The sequence below is a fragment of the Schistocerca americana genome, chromosome 6 (assembly GCF_021461395.2).
Source record: "Schistocerca americana isolate TAMUIC-IGC-003095 chromosome 6, iqSchAmer2.1, whole genome shotgun sequence".
In the NCBI taxonomy this organism is placed as follows: Eukaryota; Metazoa; Arthropoda; class Insecta; order Orthoptera; family Acrididae; genus Schistocerca; species Schistocerca americana.
This window is the reverse complement of record NC_060124.1, coordinates 21,750,843-21,769,458: the sequence shown is the minus strand read 5'-3', so window position 1 is coordinate 21,769,458 and position 18,616 is coordinate 21,750,843. Positions and strand designations below refer to the sequence as shown.

At 41.2% G+C, this 18,616-nt stretch overlaps 1 protein-coding gene across 1 annotated transcript in view; it reads right to left on the bottom strand.

The window, feature by feature from the left end:
- Positions 1 to 18,312, bottom strand: part of LOC124619690 (homeobox protein goosecoid-like) — a 174,247-nt gene extending 155,935 nt beyond the window's left edge. Inside the window, exon 1 of the mRNA XM_047146240.1 lies at positions 17,949 to 18,312. Within this exon, the coding sequence (XP_047002196.1) occupies positions 17,949 to 18,312 (364 nt within the window). The remainder of the gene's footprint in view (positions 1 to 17,948) is intronic.
- Positions 18,313 to 18,616: the final 304 nt, after the last annotated feature.

Sequence of the window (18,616 nt, the reverse complement as noted above, 5' to 3'; positions counted from 1 at the left end):
GTGTCAGCGAAGCAGGTAAAATTCTCAGTGATTAATACACGTTGAAACAAAGATAATACGATACACGTGTTAGAACAGAAGGTAAGTGTGTGTGTGTGTGTGTGTGTGTGTGTGTGTGTGTGTGTGTGTGTGACGTAATGGGGTGCCTAGAACCAAAAAGCTGATTGCATCGCGTCCTAGCACAAATGAGTATTGAAGCATAGAAGAGAATATTTATTATGTTACAATCTGACACGTTCCACATCGTAACGAATTATCATAAAAATAATCCAAGGAACAAATAACAAAGTAACTAATTAAAAAAATAAGTAAATGCTAAGCGCTGTAAATTTGCTGTTGCCAGTGGAAACAGAGCACGTAGCAGTGTAACCTTGTTCGGTGCGTGTGTATTACCGAAGATTTTACGGACAATAAATCTTTCGATTATTTTGTTCGGACTCTGAGGAAACGGAACTCCCATAATTGTGTAAGACTGGGGTTGCAGACTCGACGCAAAGGTAAAAATACAAATAAAAAATAAAATCTTTTTTGCTAACATCCTGAAATACAGACTTTTTCTATTCGGGATATGTATTATACTATTGACAAGGCAATGTCTTAAATGAAATAGTTGCTCTATTTAATGCTTCACAATAGCTGCTTCGACTTGCACTGTGTGACGAATTTTCCAGCTTCGCTCATCTGAAGAATATTTTACTGCCCGTGGCTGTCAGTGGCAAATTCTATAAACTTTGGTCGCGTGATCAGCGTTCTACTATGCGCCTTGAGCGTAGTAAGTCCCGTATTGTTGTCGTGTTTCTTAGATAATATTCCAGAGATTTTCTCCTAAGAAGACAACAGCGAAAAATGGAAAAAAATTCGAAACATGTCATCAAGCGTTGTGGTTGAGCAATATTTTCTGTGCTGACATTTCCTGAATTACGGATCGTCAGAAGTTCTGCGCTCTTTTTGTGACACGTTAAATAGAACGCAAGACAGTTCAGAACGTTTTGTTTTGTTGTGACGACAACTTCTGTTTTGCAGAAAAACTTAATGCACAGCTTCCTTCGGATATTATGCAACACTCCCGTTTATTCAACGTGCAATGGCTCTCTGTTCGGCTGTCATCGAGTACCCAAAGAGGCTAGTAGTAACCTGTGTATAGTCAACTCTTGCAATCGTGCTCCCTTTCTGAAACTATTCATTTTTCGTGTGAGTCTTCCTGCTCGTTAAATTCCATCATAAAGTGGTAATTAAGCTGTTGAATTGTTTGTAGGGTATCGGTACAAGCAGAAAGAACTTTCTTCCAGTACCATGTAAGACTTTTGAATTGATATAATGTCTTTGTAGATGTCGTATTGCAAAACTCCCGCGGTACATAATAGATTTGCAGTTCAGACGTGTATGCGATCTTCGGCTATGTTCTTCTCAATCTATCTGTTTATCGTCAGTAGGGAGATTTCGTTCTGTATCTAGAGATATTTTGCTCTGTTTCTTACTGTACCATGTAAGAGGTCCGAGCAGATGTAATTTCGATTTATTGCTCATTAAGAGGTCCGAGCAGATGTAATTTCGATGTATTGCTCATGCGCTGCCTGCGATATGCAAGATCTCTGACCAGAGAGCAGTGTTGGCTGCAGTAGGAACTGTGTAGCTGTAGCAGTAAGTTGTTGCTAGTCTGGAGTCTGCTCTGGTCTGGTCTGGTGTATCGTGTTGGCTGGCCCGGTCGCGGTGCAGCGATGCCGGAGCCTGAGTATTATTGTACAAGGTAAAAAAAAAAAGCAGTCTCGCGCATATCTAGTAATATTATGTAAACTCCCATGTAAATGTTTTAAAACTCTCGTAATAATAATTTTCCTCATAAAAAGTAACTTTTAACAACCATTCATTTCAATTTAAAGAATTTACTAATTTCTCCCATCCATGATCATCCCGATTATTGCAATAGAAAAATCAGTTGCTCCCTTTCGTAAATGACAGATACGTCGGCCAGCATTGCACAGAGCTGTACCGGGAAAATTTATTGTAAGAGCAGATATATCCGGCGACTTCATTGAGGTAAGAATTTTTTCCTTTTTTTATTCAGAATGATCTTTCAGGGCCATGACGCAGCACTGCTGTCGTCCAAAATTTACCAGGTTAAATCCACAGTGAATTATTGAAAAATCATGAGTGAGCGACAATTTAATTGAGAGGTTAGTTACATTGTTTTATTACCAGGTTACTGAATGTATTTTTTTATTGGGACGTTACACTGAATGTGAACGACATAATTATAATTTTTACTGTTGAGAGGTTTAGGAATTTTTCTGTTTTGAGGTTACGCTAAACGTGAATGAATTCTGAGCTTAGATTAAATGGGAACGAATTTTGTGGGGAGATTAAATGTAAATGAATTTTGTGGGGAGGTTACACTGAGAAAGAAATTTTGTAAGGAGGTTACACTAAAACCAGAATCATTATCCATAATATTTATTTTATTTTGTGGGGAGGTTACAACCAGATATGTTCCTTTCGTGTCTTTCGCTACTATATTCATCCTCCTTTTACTTATATAATTCGGTGTATCCTGCAGTACAAACGATCTGTACTATGCCGCCTCCTAACGTACTGAGACTACAGCAGTTTGGCTCATTACTTTCCGTACTTAATGAAGTTAAAACAAGTTATGGAAGGACAGTGTCAGACCTCGCAGAAATATTCAGAAGCGTCCAGTGGAGGATGTTACAGTAAAAGCGTTGTGCATCAACTAAAGGGTTACTCTTACTGTACCGAGAGAGTCAAGAAACACATTTTCTAGTTGACTGTGCTAACGACAACATAGTACTTGCTTAACTCTTCCAGAACCAATAACGTGTCATCTCGTTTGCGTAGCACTCGTCTCTCAGATATCTCACTCTAATTACGCAATTCTCGGACACCCCCAACGTCTTACTACAATTGTACATCCGAAATAGCACAACTTTTGCAGGATACCAACAAAATAGCGTTCACCTTACAGTCGTGTTAACACGTCAGGAGTTTGCGAGGCTTACGCGGATGAGGAAATCTGAAACGTGGAGACTGCTTCGCCATAAAATTGGTGCGAAAGGCAAGAAGACTTCCACTTGATGAAGGCTTGGTGAGAAGACTATTAGCTGATCATCAATGTATCAAATTTAATGCCCATAAATCGGGGAAAGGACACTATATTCTCTCTAAGTACACGTCTATTGCGGTGAGGTAACTGGATTCAGACACAAAACTCCCCTATTAAGGTAAACCATCCGGAACGACTTAAGATGGAATGAACACATAAATACAGCTGAGAAGAAGTCAGATACAAGACTGAAATGTACTGGAAGAATGCTACATGGTCAGTTAGTTATGTGTTTCGTGAGTCATTTGCACGACGTATTTTAATGCGGTGGTAAGAAAATTACAAGTGATGAAATGAATTCTTCTTTAAGCATAGAGACATACTAGCCATCTACTTACAAGAGTGAAGAAAGAGAAACACTACATAAGCTATAAATTTCGAAATTTAACCAATAATATGAAAAGTTAGCAGCTTTGATATTAGCTTTACATATCCCTGATTGGAACTTTCAACAAAAATTCTTGTGCACCTAATAATTCATAACAAGAAAGTTTTCAATGTGCTTTCGTAGTTATGTCTTCTATCTATGTGGAGATTTGCGTCCGTGGGTAGGGGATCAAATTTTTTTGACAGCTGCATTATTCACACCTTCCTGAGGAAAGTTATTTTTAATTACGGCCATTTTGTCCTTCTAGTATTGCAATCATGAAGGTAGTCCTTATTTTTATACCACAACGGAAGCGCAAAACATCCACCGAGGCCTTAACTTGAAAACACTCTTTCGACCGAATTTTACATATTCTTAAAAAATGTAAGTCTAATAGCAAGCTGATTAGCAGAGGACGTAGAGAAATATCGTAGAAGAGCATTTTCTCTAGAGTTTCTTTCATTTGGACAAGGGCGTTGCAGAAACGCTTAATAAACTCTGTCGCGACGTGTTACCAAAAAAGCGTGCATCAAATCGGGAACGCGCAAGGACTACCGAAAGCGAATCTTAAACACGGAGGGGCAGGCGTACGCTATCTTCACACGTATCACGCGCATGCGGGTGGAACAGCGAATGGTAAAGCAAACATTTTAGACTTAGTTCAAAGATGACTGTTACGAACATAAAATGAAATCCACAAATATGATCAATTAGTCGCCTTATCTTTATTTCTGCTGCGTATGTCAGAGAGTTATACCTATATCGTTCGATGGATTCAAGTAAAATTATTAGCACGCCTTCATAGACGTCGTTTTTCGGCTGTATGGGTTTGGGGTAATGTATGGCGCTGCCCTTCAGTAGTCACAGTAAGCCTTTCAAAATTCTATCCGCGTTAATCACTTCACTTTTTCTTTATTGTCACTGAAAAAATTTGTAACGGATCACGGAATGGTAAGCAAACACGTTGCTCACAAAAACTGAAGACTCAAAAATCCACATTTGATGTAGATATATTAATTTTAAATAAACCCAGTTGATAATGGAAATGTCATCAGCCGAAATACAAACCGAGGACGCAAATGAAGTGTCTGGTAATAGATACTGGCGTGATTCAGTTGATACTGTCACACCACGTATTTGTCACCACGATATGCCAGATGTCTATGTAGGCCTAAGCTAGTGAAAAATCTTTGGCGAACGGATTTTTTTATATATATATATATATATATATATATATATATATATATATATATATATATATATATATATATTTATCAGTAGTTGTGCGAACAGAACTGTATTAATAAACGGCTAAACGATCACCATGTTGCAAGCTGCCTATCTAATGGCTTTCAGGGGCAACAAAAATCTGTTTTTCGTAATTCGTATGACTATTGACGGAATTTAAAAAGTTAAAATGCTGTCACAGTCCACCCATTAAGAGGTGTAATCTTACGTAAAAGATCTGACCCTTTTGTTAGTCTATGAGTGAATAATCCGAATCTAATAAAACTACCATAATAAGCGTTTTGCATCTACAACCATAAAGGTCTCACATGCTTAACGTCAAATATTTAACGCATTAATTCATTTGTAAAGTAATCCGACGTTTAAAGCTGTCTTGTACATGGTAATTCTATGGCTTAAAGAATCGGGTTAGGGGTTAGTATGTTAACTAAGTGGCAATACACTTGTTTTGGTCGCCAAAATAATTTTATTTACCATCTAATGACGAGTTTCGGGAGAAGCCCATAATCAAATCTGTTAAAATGAATAGAAAACGTCGTGTCGTTCCTACTCCGTTCTGTAGCACCATCAGTGCCAAAGCTCTAAAAAGAGATTGTTTTGTTTTAATTTATGAAATTCAATAATTATAATCATTGTTTTCGATAAGCAATTACGTAGGCTCTATATCGTAGTTATTCGCATTAATGCTTCACGTGCGATGAAACAGACAAAGGTAATGCAGATGGCAATTAGTAATAAATGTCGTTACATGATTAATATAACTATATCTCTATATATCTGAAGGCACTGACACCCGTCACAGATGTTGAAGTGTGGCGATACATATGTTTAACAAAACTGTCGAAAGTCTATAAGATTTAATCGTGATTTTATTCCATAAATAAATGTTTGTGATTACGAAGAAATAGTTTCTTTTTGTTGCTGAACACTTACGACTTAACCAACCTTAAACTGCCTTATACTATCAGAAATCTTCTCCAGAGTCACAGGGACCCGTCAGAGAGCAGGGTAATCGAAATAAGTAAAAAAAAGCAGTCTACCACAAGCCATGAAGAATTTTTAACATCTCACTAACGGTCAGCCTATGCATAATGTTACAGACATACCAATGTCGATGATCGGACAACAGGCATACAAGGGGGCGTAATTGGCAATGTAGAAGAAAGATCGCATTGAGCACTTAAAAGCTTGGATCGATATTACGTAGCAGATCTACTGTAGCCAAATCCTAAAAAACGAAGCTTTGTGCTGTTTATTTTCACAACAGATAAACCTCTAGATTAGTGAAAGTCTCAATACTAGAGCGTTGTCTAATCCCATGTACTGTAAATTATTGTAGACGTGGCACTAGCATTTCAGAAACATTATACTGACGCTAGCGAAAGTCTATGGTGCCAACTACAATCTACGAAGCTTAACCAACAGTGCTTTGAGTCAAAGCTACTGCTTTAGCGACGTACTTGCCCGCTGGCGTGGTATAACTCAGTGGGTTGCGCCCTCTGTGAAAGATGCAGAAGAGTAACTGGGTCCTAACGTGGGAAACTTTATTGAATGGCTGACCCTGAATTTAGAAGGGAAGCAGTTGTCAGTATGGAAAGGCAAAGTGTTTGTCCTTACACAACACCCGACTAGAGCCCAGTCACAGCTTTCCGAAATTTATTGCAGACAGTAAGGAACAACTCACTTTACGATTAGAGAGGTATCAGATCTTTAGACCATCATTAGATCTAACTTCGACAAAAGCTTGTAACAACACACCAGAAGAGTTGGGACGCGTGGAAGTCACTGAGCAAACTACTATATGGTGCAAGGCGAACCAAAGTTCTAAATGACAACGTTTAATCACATCTGCTGTCGCAGGATGAAATAAAGGTTCCCTTCATTTTTTTTTTTCCATTAATGTTCAGTCTCCGATGAGAAGCCGCTTCCAGACATACGTATTACATTTGAAAATGTCTTCACTGCGAAAATTGTACAATGATTTTAAAAAACAGTAAATTTTACTTCATCCAGTGACGGTCAAAATGGTAAATTTTATCATTCTGTTAATTCGTAGAGGTCATGGATCCCTCTATTACAAGATAATCTTGGAACAGAAACTTCGGAATAGCCCCGATTGCCCAGGAGCTTTTGAATGTGGCGAAACACAGACCATAATACATGTTTTGATGACGGTTAACGTTATTGACTCATGATCACGGGTTCCGGGATCGATCCCCGGCCAGATCGTTGCGCCAGACAGCTGAACACCCGAGACGGGGACTGCTGGCTAAAAATTCCATACTCTCATTTCACGTCATTTTTAATTATGGTTAAAACCATAATTCTTCCAGACTGTTAGATTCTTGAAGAAATTAAGAATTTATTAGCAATCACTACAGTCTGGTTTTGAGTCATCCGGATGCAAATCAAAAAATTTTCAGTATATAAAAGTTGTTGATGCACATGCATAAGCATGTAAGGTATTTGAAATGATGTTGCGCGAAATTTATGCCCGATATACTTTTACGTTTTTTAAAGTTACAATTTACATTTTGCTTTATACCTGTATACATAATGTAGGCTATAGACCGACGTCTCAAGTTTTGGATATCACTTGATAATTACTTAAAGCCAGAACATGTCTATAATGAATGCTATTAAATTTTTAATTTTGAAAAAAGATTGTAGTCCGGTGGTGTCACGGTGTACCCATCAAATAATTATTAACAGCTGTGAAACAGTAACAGTCGGCTTAGCTCATACGAAAGTGTAATAGAAATTGAGAAAAAGAAGACTGCGTTACATTGCATTTAAATTTCCTTAATTTTATTGTACCATGACAGATATCAAGGAATCTAATCGATAAAGGTATGATAAAATGAAGACCATAAAATGTAAACTGAGGCAATATCTTCTTTTTTTTCTAATTAAGCTAATAATACGACTGGGTTCCCCCACAGCATCTTTAACGATTGAAAGTTAAGATACGTAAGAGACATTCTCGGGGAACTTAAATGGGAATCTCTGGAAGAAAGGCGAAACTCTGTTAGGGTAAGGTGAGAGAGATTAAAAAACGCACAGAGATGTATAAACGGTCACTTTTACATTTCTCAATACGCGATTGGAATAGGAAAGAAAATCGATAATATTTGCACGACATTCCCTTCGTCATGCACTGTACAGTTGAGTGCGGAGTATATATTTGGATGTAGATACGATTAGAAATAAAATTTTTCAGTAGCTAATACTTTTTTTAAAAAAATTTTCATGCAACGAACTTCATAGATGATCGTTTCTCTCCGTTTCGAACGATCTTATTCAAATCCAGTTGCTGCACTGGAGGACCATGCATTGGCGCTCAGAAAGTTCTGATTGTGCCACAAAACAAAAAGAAGTAAGCAAACACGATCGTCTACAGGCGATAAAAATAATGTAAAACAATTCGGCTAAAGTTTGGTTACACGGTGAAGCATCCAAAATTAAAAGTCGCCGATTTAACGAAATACCTAAAAATTACAATTCCTAACAGAAATTGGGCGCAACACACACAAAATGTTATTTTGACGTCAAATCAAAAAGTGTGTTTTCTTGGCAAAACATTTATGAAGTGAAACAAATTTATTTTTATTTATTCGTATGGCTAGGGCCCCCCTCGCCGGGTGCCGGTCTTCCAATTTTGACGCCCCTCCGGCGACCAGCAGTCAATGAGGATGATAGGAGGATGATGAAGACAGCACAACACCCAGTCCCTGGGCGTGGAAAATTCCCCGACCCAGCGGGGGAATCGAACCCGGGCCCAGAGGAATGACAATCAGTCACGCTGACCATTCAGCTACCGGGGGTGGATAAGTGAAAAAAAAATGTACTAACGAGACTGCCTACCCTACAATTGTCTGTCCTTTACTTAATAATACTGTTGCGCGATACGGCGTCCTTAGCAGAAAATGTTTCCGGAGGACGTCGATAATGTCAAAGAAATGTTCAAATGGCTCTGAGCACTATGGGACTTAACATCTATGCTCATCAGTCCCCTAGAACTTAGAACTACTTAAACCTAACTAACCTAAGGACATCTCACAACACCCAGCCATCACGAGGCAGAGAAAATCCCTGACTCCGCCGGGAATCGAACCCGGGAACCCGGGCGCAATGTCAAAGAAGGGCAGCTCATTTTGTGTTACTTACGCGTCGGGGAGAGAATGTCACGGATATGATCAACGAGTTGTGGTGGCAATCATTAAAACAAATGCGTTTTCGTTGCGGCGAGATCTTTTCAATACAATTCAGTAATCAATTTTCTCCTCCCGCTTCCAAAGTATTTTGTTGACTCCTACCTAAATAGGGAGAACTTCGCAAAATTAAAAATTAATAAGTGAGGTATTTTAATAGTCAAAATCGCAAGAGGTTAATTTTAAATCATGGCTAGTTTCAGTTGATTATCCAGCTACCTTCGCCTCGATTATAAAAACATGTGTAGTGTCTGCTCTTAAAATTAGGCTGAGGCACAGCGACTGTATCACAGCTGACGCTCGTGGAAGAGATGGCTCTCAATAAAATAATGATATATAACTTGGAGATAAAATATTCGGGACTCAAGGCTCATCTTAACAGTCCGCTGCCGGCCGGAGTGGCCGAGCGGTTCTAGGCGCTACGGTCTGGAATCGCGCGACCGCAACGTTCGCAGGTTCGAATTCTGCCTCGGGCATGGATGCGTGTGATGTCCTTAGGTTAGTTAGGTTTAAGTAGTTCTAAGTTCTAGGGAACTGATGACCTCGGAAGTTAAGTCCCATGGTGCTCAGAGCCATTTGAACCATTTTTGAACAGTCCGCAATAGCACAAAGTACTTTGTAAACAATAGCGTTACACCAGCACCTCGTCAACCACACCATACTACGTACAGGAAAGCAAGGAATGCAGGAACGGAATACATGAGGGTCCACTAAGATGTAGCCGTTCTGTCTTATCCTCATTTTACGAGCAGACGTATGTTTTTATAATCGAGCTGACGATGGCTGTACAACCAGCTGAAGCTAGTCGTCATTTAATGTTACTCACTTGTGATCTTAACTATGAAAACATATTATTACCTATTTTTTAAAATGTTATGCAAAATTTCAAGATCGCGTGTCTTCGTCCTGGCTATGTCACGAATTAATAAGGAAAAATATCCATCGTGTCAGAGTAAGAGAAATCACAATTTGCACATAAATATTTAGATGTTCAGTTGTCCGTGTGTTATTCAAGGGCCGGATGAACCTCGTACCGAACACTGAAGTGTTAATAACAGAGCAATCAACCAGATGTAGATGTTGGTGAACAGAAGAGCGAGCAGTTCTTGCGACGAGAGTAGAGTGCTACAGATGTCCGGTCTAGGAGTGTAGTGCAGTTGTAAGTTACTAATTTCTGTGTTTCAACTCTCCAGGCATTTCAGCACAATGTGTTGCCACAGTTTTAAAATTCGCTCTGCGGTTTGAGTGAGTGTAACACCGTGAAGCGGCGTGTGTAGGTTCTACATCTATCTACATACACATCTATGCTTCGCAAGTCACGTTAAGTTGTGTCGGGGACTGGAAAGTGTTGGGTAGGGGGGAGTGGGGGGGGGGGGGGGGGCGCTCTCTCTGTAATACTATCGCTTCCTCCCTTTCCAGTCGCAAATGCTTCGCGGAAAAACAACTGATCATAACTCTCCGTGTGAAACAGAACCTAATTCTGCGTTCATAGTATGTTCACGAGGTATACGTAGGAGGAAGTAATACCGTATTTCACGGGCTATAAGACGCAGTTTTTTAATCGAAACCATGCCTCCAAAGTTGCGTCTTACTCGAAATTAATATAAAAATGTCCAGTGTTTGATTCAAAATTCCCAACAGTCTTAAAAATGGCCATATATTCGATACCTCGGGAAACGTATATCTATCTGGTAACACTGGATTCAAATGGTAGCAGCAGTGCACCGATGCGACGAATATGAGTTGCCGAGTTCCACAAGCTCGCTATCACTGTCTCCCTCCCGCCTCGACATTACGCACCCAGAACACTTCCCAGCCTATGATGCGTCATTGCAATCTACGGTGCCAGTGAACTTGAATTGCAAGTGATTTGTGTTATCTGCAACAGCACAAGGAGGACAGTATAAGCAACGCTCTCAATGGCAATGAACAACATCTTATATATGAAGAGGACAACGATGACGACGAAGAGGAAGAAGAAGAAGAAGGAAGTTAAGACGACGATTTTCAGGGATTTTTAAGGTCAATTCGGTTTCATAAACTAAGAATTTCAAGATCGCTGCCTTTGCAATCTAATGATAAAGATAGTAAACATGGTATTTTTTTTAAATTGCTGAAATATTGAGATGCGTCTTAATAGACCGTAGCGTCTTATAGTCTGTAAAATACGATATATTGATTGACTCTAGTAGGAACGTACGATCCCGAAATCTTAAAAGTAGACCACGCCTTGATGGAGAACGCCTTTCTTGCAGCGTCTGCCATTTGCGTTGGCAGAGCATCCCCGTTACGGTTTGGCGCTTAATAAGTGAATCCCTAACGAGCCACACTGCCGTTTCTGGGATTTTCTCTGTTTCGTCTGTCGGTCCTAAGTGGTACGGGTCCCAGAGCGACGAGAAATATCAAGCATTGATCGAACGACAAGTTTGCAAGCTATCTCCTTCATTGGTGGCCCTTGCATTAATGTCAGCGTTCCACTTTAAATCGCTCCGTACGCATACTCGAAGATATTTTACGGTGTGACTGTTTCCAGTGACGGTTCTGCACTCATCTAATCACTCCATAATGGGTCTTTTTGCGTATTTATGCGCGATACGTTATATGTGTGCAGAGAGTGACAATTATTGGACTATATGAAATAAAATCTTCATAACTTCTGAACAGTTTGCTTTAGGCCGTTCAAACTGCACGGTTGGCCGCGGGGCATGACGGGAATTAATACGGATTGGTTTAGCGACGAAGTCCACTTTCACTTGGATGGGTTCGTCCATAAGAAAAATCGTCGCATCTGGGGAACTGAGAATCTGCATTTCGCGATCGAGAAGTCTGTTCACACTTAACTGTGTGGTGTCCAATGTCCAGTCACGGAATAATCAGAGCGATATTCCTTGATGGGACGGTGACTACCGAACGGCACGTGAAGCTTTTGGAGGACGATTTCATCCCCTTTATCCAAAGTGACCCTGGTTTCCACAAGATGTGGTTCATGACGGAGCTAGACCTCATCGAAGCAGGAGAGTCTTTGATGTTCTGGAGGAGCACTTTGGGGCCCGCATTCTGGCTCTGGGGTACCCAGAGGCCACTGGCATGGGCATCAATTGGCCGCCATATTCTCCGTATCTGAACACATGCGACTCCTTTTTGTGGGGCTGTATTGAAGACAAGGCGTACAGCAATAACCCCGATACCGTTGCTGAGCTGAAAACAGCCTTTCAGGAGGTTATCGACAGCGTCGATGTTCGAACACTTCAGCGGGTTATGCGGGATTTCGCTCTTCGTCTGCGTCACGCCTTCGCCAATGATGGCTGACATATCGAACATATCATAACCTAAATACGAATACCTGTAGTGACGCTTAGACGTTGAATAAAGTGTATGCACGCCGTAGTTCGTAAGTAATCACGTTTTTTTTTTAATATAGTTCAATAACTATCACCCTGAGGGTCATTTCCAGTCCCTGCATCAAGTGTCGATCCACTGCCGGTTTTCCCGCATTTCGATACAATCTTCTAGCGTTTCGTCTTTTCTGTAAATAGCATTGTCCGCGGGAAGCCTGCGAGGATTCGATTATATTTTAAGTTACTTCGTTGTGACCTTCAGCTCAGAGATGACTGCAAACTCGTTACATATTCTTCATATCTGTAGAATAATTTAATTTTTACTGAAAACAAGGAGTTGGCAACTCCGGCCTTTCAAGGCTTTTATTGCACCGTTAAATACGACACATATTAGATGATAAGTGTCTTGCTACAGGAGACCTTCTGGGTAACAATTAACAGACTTTTTTAAAAATACATACTATATACGTTATTGATATAAATTTACGGTCAGTGGTATTCGCCGCCTTTGACTACTTTGCCCGTCAAGGCACCAAGTACGTCTGCAACTATCTGGGAATCGCCCGGAGACGAGGCGAAACATCTCATGCAAATAATGAAATGTAGAAACAGGACTTATTCCCTAATAAGATTTCTTACATAATAATTAAAAATATTCTGGACAATTATTGTGGATAGTAAAAATGCATATAATTCTATTAACAAGGTTTGTCCATTTATATTCAAAATTAGAACGAGACTTCACTTCCATCCAACGAGATTATTTATTTCCAAACTTTGGCTACAAAACATCTGTAAAATCTCGTAACCTCACAAGCCCCATGGAAATTCCGACGTTATCCACTGGATAATTTATGTACAGGGCGTGTCGCGACGAATGAGCGATATCCAGGGATAAGACAGAAACGATCATCGGAAGTAAAAAAGTCTAATACACATGAGCTGTAAATTGCATTCCTTTACAGCCGTGATCGCTACTTCAGTTTCGAAATGCGAAACTTCTTCCTACTACTGCAAGCTCTGAGAGAAGGTAGTATGTGCAGAAACAATTGTCTACTAAACGTGGTCTCTAAAATATCTTAAGAGATTACGAGCAGTTGCTCAGTAGATAAGACATGATTCACAGTAGCGTAAATGAGCAAGTCCTCGTACCTCTTACGATATGCATCTTAGAGCCCTTGTGTACTAGACTTTTTTGCTTCTAATGACCGTTCCTGTCATATCCCTGAATGTTGACCATTCCCCCTGGCCCACGATCTACATTGTGAAAACATTGTCTTGCGTTACGCACGAAGTTACGTCTGTAGATTTCTCTCCATTAAAAATGACATACTGTGTTTTAATTTCTGCTTTCGCTATCCATCTTGGGCAGGTTCGGGGACACTTTTCCCAACTAGCGACAATAATTTGGCGACCTCTCCACCTTCCACTTCGCCTCAGATGCCGCCTTAGATGTACGCTGTCTTTCCTTCGTTAGATAATAAGACCCCTAAAAATAAATCTAAATCTCCAGCGCGGGGAAAGTGGCTTGTTTTTCTTTTTCTTTCACAGTAAGTACCTAGTACATTGAACAGAAGCAAATTTCTAACTCTTATCTTAATGCTAAGTAGTAAGGGAACAATTCATTTCCATTTAAGGAAATCCCTGATTATTAAAAATGCTTTTAGGAAAAATTTCCTGTTATCGTATACAGTGTAGGCCTAAAGAGTACATCATAATTATTAAGGAAGACTGACACTAAAATTATGCTGCAAACTCAGGCAAAAACGTTGCAATAAGGAAGCGTCACCAAGGACACCGTCTGTAAGATAATTGCGGATGCGTGGCTTCAAGTCGCGACAGACTTCAGTTTGCAGTATTGTCCTTGTGACCACAAATGCATTTGAAAAGTGAACGGTTCCATTAAATTCCTTACCTTACCCTTGTGCGCCGTTCGGGAATGTGTTATATGCGCCGGCAGCGAATAACAAGAAAAAAAAAAACGTACTGTAGTAACACATTTGTGATTACTACCCTATACACCGTAATTATTTTGTATACAAAGCTAACATGTAATACAGGCCACTGAAGATGCTTCACACATAAAAGAAGCGAAACGCATATGGCAGAAAGCAAACTGCATTTCATGTAGCCGCAAAGACGAGACACATCTCCATGAAAGTTTAAGCAACCAAGCAGCGACGGAAAACAAAAAATGACTATAATTTTAAATTACTTTATTCTGCCCAAAACAAAGAGATTGTGCACAGAATAAAGTGATTTAAAATCCAGGCAGATGGGATAATGTCCTTCAAATTTATCGAGGCTGTGGTGCTCACCCAGAAGAAAATGATCAACGTATTCCCACGTCTGGCATTGGTGAAAACACCGACGTATCACATATCATCTCAACAAGATTAAAATGTTACCGTTTTCCACAGCACTGTCGTAAACATGTGTCATTTTCATGAACAAGAGTGTTAAGTGTGGTTTACAGCTACGCGTTACGAGATGATGACCGTTGGCGACCCGTGCTTCTGCACAAATGCAAATTGCAAGTGTTTTTTTTTTTGACGTCACGTGGAAGATATATTCACACGTCTGTTGCTGGTGCACTTGGAAACGGGTCGTACCCGAATCTAGTATTTAAAACACAGCCCGTTGGAGTACTGTCCTTTATTGCCAAAAGCGCATAAACAATGACGACCCTGTACGGCAACTTCATAGGTCATTGTCCCGAGGAGCTGCTTTTGTCTGCTAAAATGTCATCATATGCTGGCATGAAACACATTACGTTTCAGAGATAATGCGACTGGATTTGTGACTTCTTGTCGGAAAGTTAAACATTTAATTCGTGGTAATCGATGGAAAGTGGTTGAGTAAAACACCTGACGTTCTCCAAGGAAGTATTAGAGGTCCTTTGCTGTTCCTGATCTATATAAATGATTTAGGAGACAAATCGAACAGATCTCTTAGTTTGTTTGCATATGATTCAGTAATTTACCGTACTTTTAGAGTCATTCGAAAATCAAAACCAATTGGAGAGAGATGCAAAGAAAATTTCTGTACGACGCGAAAATTGGCAACTAACTCCAAATAATGAAAAGTGTTGTGTAATCCACATGACTCATAAAAGGAATCCGTTAAAATTTGGTTACACCATAAATTACACGAATGTAAATGGTGCAAATTCAATTACATACCTAGGGATAACAATTGCGAATAGCTTAAACTGTAACGATCAAAAGGAAAATATCGTCCTGAAGGCAAACCAAACACTGCGTTTTATCAGCAGAACACTTAGAAGACGCAACAAATCCACTTCAGAGATTGCCTACACGAGCTTTTCCGCCCTCCGCTAGAACACTGATGTGCAGTATGGGATCCTTACCAGATAGGATTGACGGAGGACATAGAAAATGTTCAAAGAAGGGCAGCTCGTTTTGTACTATCGCGTGTTGGAGTGACAAACATTGAAACGAAGGCACTTTTTCGATGTGACGTGATCTTTTTCAAAAAACTTCGATCTTAAAGTATCTCCTCCGAAAGCGAAAATATTTGGTTGACATCCAATTACATAGGGAGAAACGGTCGCCGCAGTAATATAAGAGAAAGCAGAGCTCGCATGAAGAGATTTAAGTTACATATGTTTGATATTGCGTTAATCGTTGGGGGTGACCTCAAGGTTATGTTATTTATTTTAAAAATTAAGTTTGCTAAGATCGTTAGTAATTCTTGTTATTACTGTTACTGGTTTCAACAGATCTACGCTGTCATCGTCGGATCTGCAATTTACAAAAATAAAAGTCTCAAGTGAAGGTGGCTGAAACATATACGATTTCATATAACCACTGTGTACATTTCTGCAACATTGGAATGTACTTTGTAACATTATTAGACGCACATGCTTTTTGCAACACTTTCATTGTAAAAAGGCATGTACGTCTAATAATGTTACAAGGTACGCTCGAATGTCACAGACAATGTACACAGTGGTTATATGAAATCGTGTATGTTTCATCCACTTTCACTTGCGACCTTTATTTTTGTAAATATCAGATCCTATGATGACAGTGTAGATCTGTCGACACCGGTAATAGTAATGAAAAGAATTTCTAGTGAATTGGACAAACTTGATATTTTGAGAATGACATAGTGATTTAAGCGTTCGTTTCTTCCGCACGCCCTTCGCGAGTGGTACGGTAGAGAAATAGTGCGAAAGCAATGCGGTGACCCAACCACCAGGCATTTGCGCGTGAATTGCAGAGCTGTCATGTAGATGTAGACGAAGACATTTTATTCAATATCCGTTCCTTGTAATATCTGGGTAGACAGCCAGGGTACTAGCACTTTGCTTGTAGTAATTCCATGGAAACGTCTTGATTACTAAATATTTTATTTATGTCGCGTTTCGAGTAATCATCAGCTGTGGCCAAAATTAACACAAAGGCAAAATTATAAAAGTTATTTCACCAATACTATATGACCAATGTAATATCAGAAACGAAAATACACATTACTTTAAGTGTTTTGCTCAAGTACTAATACTCAAGGTGTACTTTCGTTCCTGACGTTACAGTGCTCTTGTAGTATTTGTACACAGCGTGATTCAAAAGTAACTTCGTATTTGTAATGTGTGCATCAAAATTAGAGTAGAACGTTACAGAAAGTTTTGTCTGAAACTGCTTTACTTGAGAGTAATGCAGCAGAATGGGTATCACAAGAGCAACACAAAAGAAATTCTTGTCAGAAAGCAACGACACGAGTTCAGAATAACGAACATGTAGACGAGGTGCTAGACATCTTACCGCCCTCGGTATGTTGTAGGCTCCGTTCATCTCATTCTGGCCGGCCGGAGTGGCCGAGCGGTTCTAGGCGCTCAGTCCGGAACCGCGCGACTGCTACGGTCGCAGGTTCAAATCCTGCCTCGGGCATGGGTGTTTGTGATGTCCTTAGGTTAGTTAGGTTTAAGTAGTTCTAAGTTCTAGGGGACTGATGACCACAGAAGTTAAGTCCCATAGTGCTCAGAGCCATTTGAACCATCTCATTCTGCACAGTTGCACAGCTCTCTTCAGTTCACTGCAGTAGTTGTTCTGCATTTTCAGTTGCAACACCATTGGCGATACTTGTGACGGTCGTTTAGGGGTTAAGATTCGGGAGTTTGGCGGGCCAAGCAACTGGTCCTGGTGCGCGACCTTTCCACTCACCGACATAAGTAACTACGAGATACACTGTTGCCTCCCGGATGAGACGTGCAAGGACACCGCCGACAAAACATCAGTCGATATGCAGTCGAACACGACACGGCGAAGGCCCATGATATGACGTCTTTCACAAATAACATTATGCATATATAAATTTGTTTCAGCAAGACTTTATTTAATATTTTACTCTTATTTTGACTCATATTATACCCACGAAGTGTGTACACTTACTTTTGAATCTTCCTCGATAAACATTACTAATTGTACCTTTGTGTTACATTTTGCCACCGTTATCTGACGATGATTACTCGAGATGTGTCATAAATTAAGTATTTAGTGATCAAGGCGTTTCCGAGGAACTATTATTTGTCAAGTCTGGATGTTCGCATAGCTTAAAGATTGGTGATTTCATCAATCAGAGGGAAGACCCGCATTTTAATTTGCAGACAGACTACAATAGGAACAGAGCGGCAGGAGGCTCACCGAGAAAGTCCGCGGTGGAGGCGGGCGCGAAGCCGAGATGCCCGAGGTGCAGTGGGGGCGGCAGGACGGCGTGCTGCAGGCGAGGCGCCGGCGGCGGCGGCTGCTGCTGCTGCTGTTGGTGCGGGGGCGGTGGGGGCGGCCGCGGTGCGGGCCTCGGCGCAAGGATGCTGTCGATGGTGAAGAGCGAGCTGCCACCCCCGCTGCTGCTGCCGCCCCCGGCTGACGAGGGCGCGGGGGCGGCCGGCGGCGGCTGCAGCAGGCCCGGCTGCGGGGGCGGCGAGGCGGCGGCCGCCCCCGCGTGCAGCACGTGGCCGCGGTGCGCCTTGTCGGGTGGCTCGGCGCTGTAGCACGCGCCTAGCAGCATGGCGCGCTCATCGGCGAACCAGCCGCACCGACTCCGAGACACCAGCGTGTAAGCTATCCTCAGGCAGTCCCGCCGCGCCGTCCGGCAAACACTCGCGCCCACACGTCACCGCCACAGTCCGTTTCCCTGTACCGCTGTGCTGTACCACGCCGGAAGAACTGGTGTGCGTGCTCGGACTGCAGTCGCCCAGTCCCCGCCGGCGACTGTGCGCTCGGCCGGTCGCGCCCCTCCCCTCGCGGCCAGGTGGCCTCGCCGCGGTACGCCATTGGCCGGCGCGCACCGCGGGGGCGTGGCCCGGCGGGCG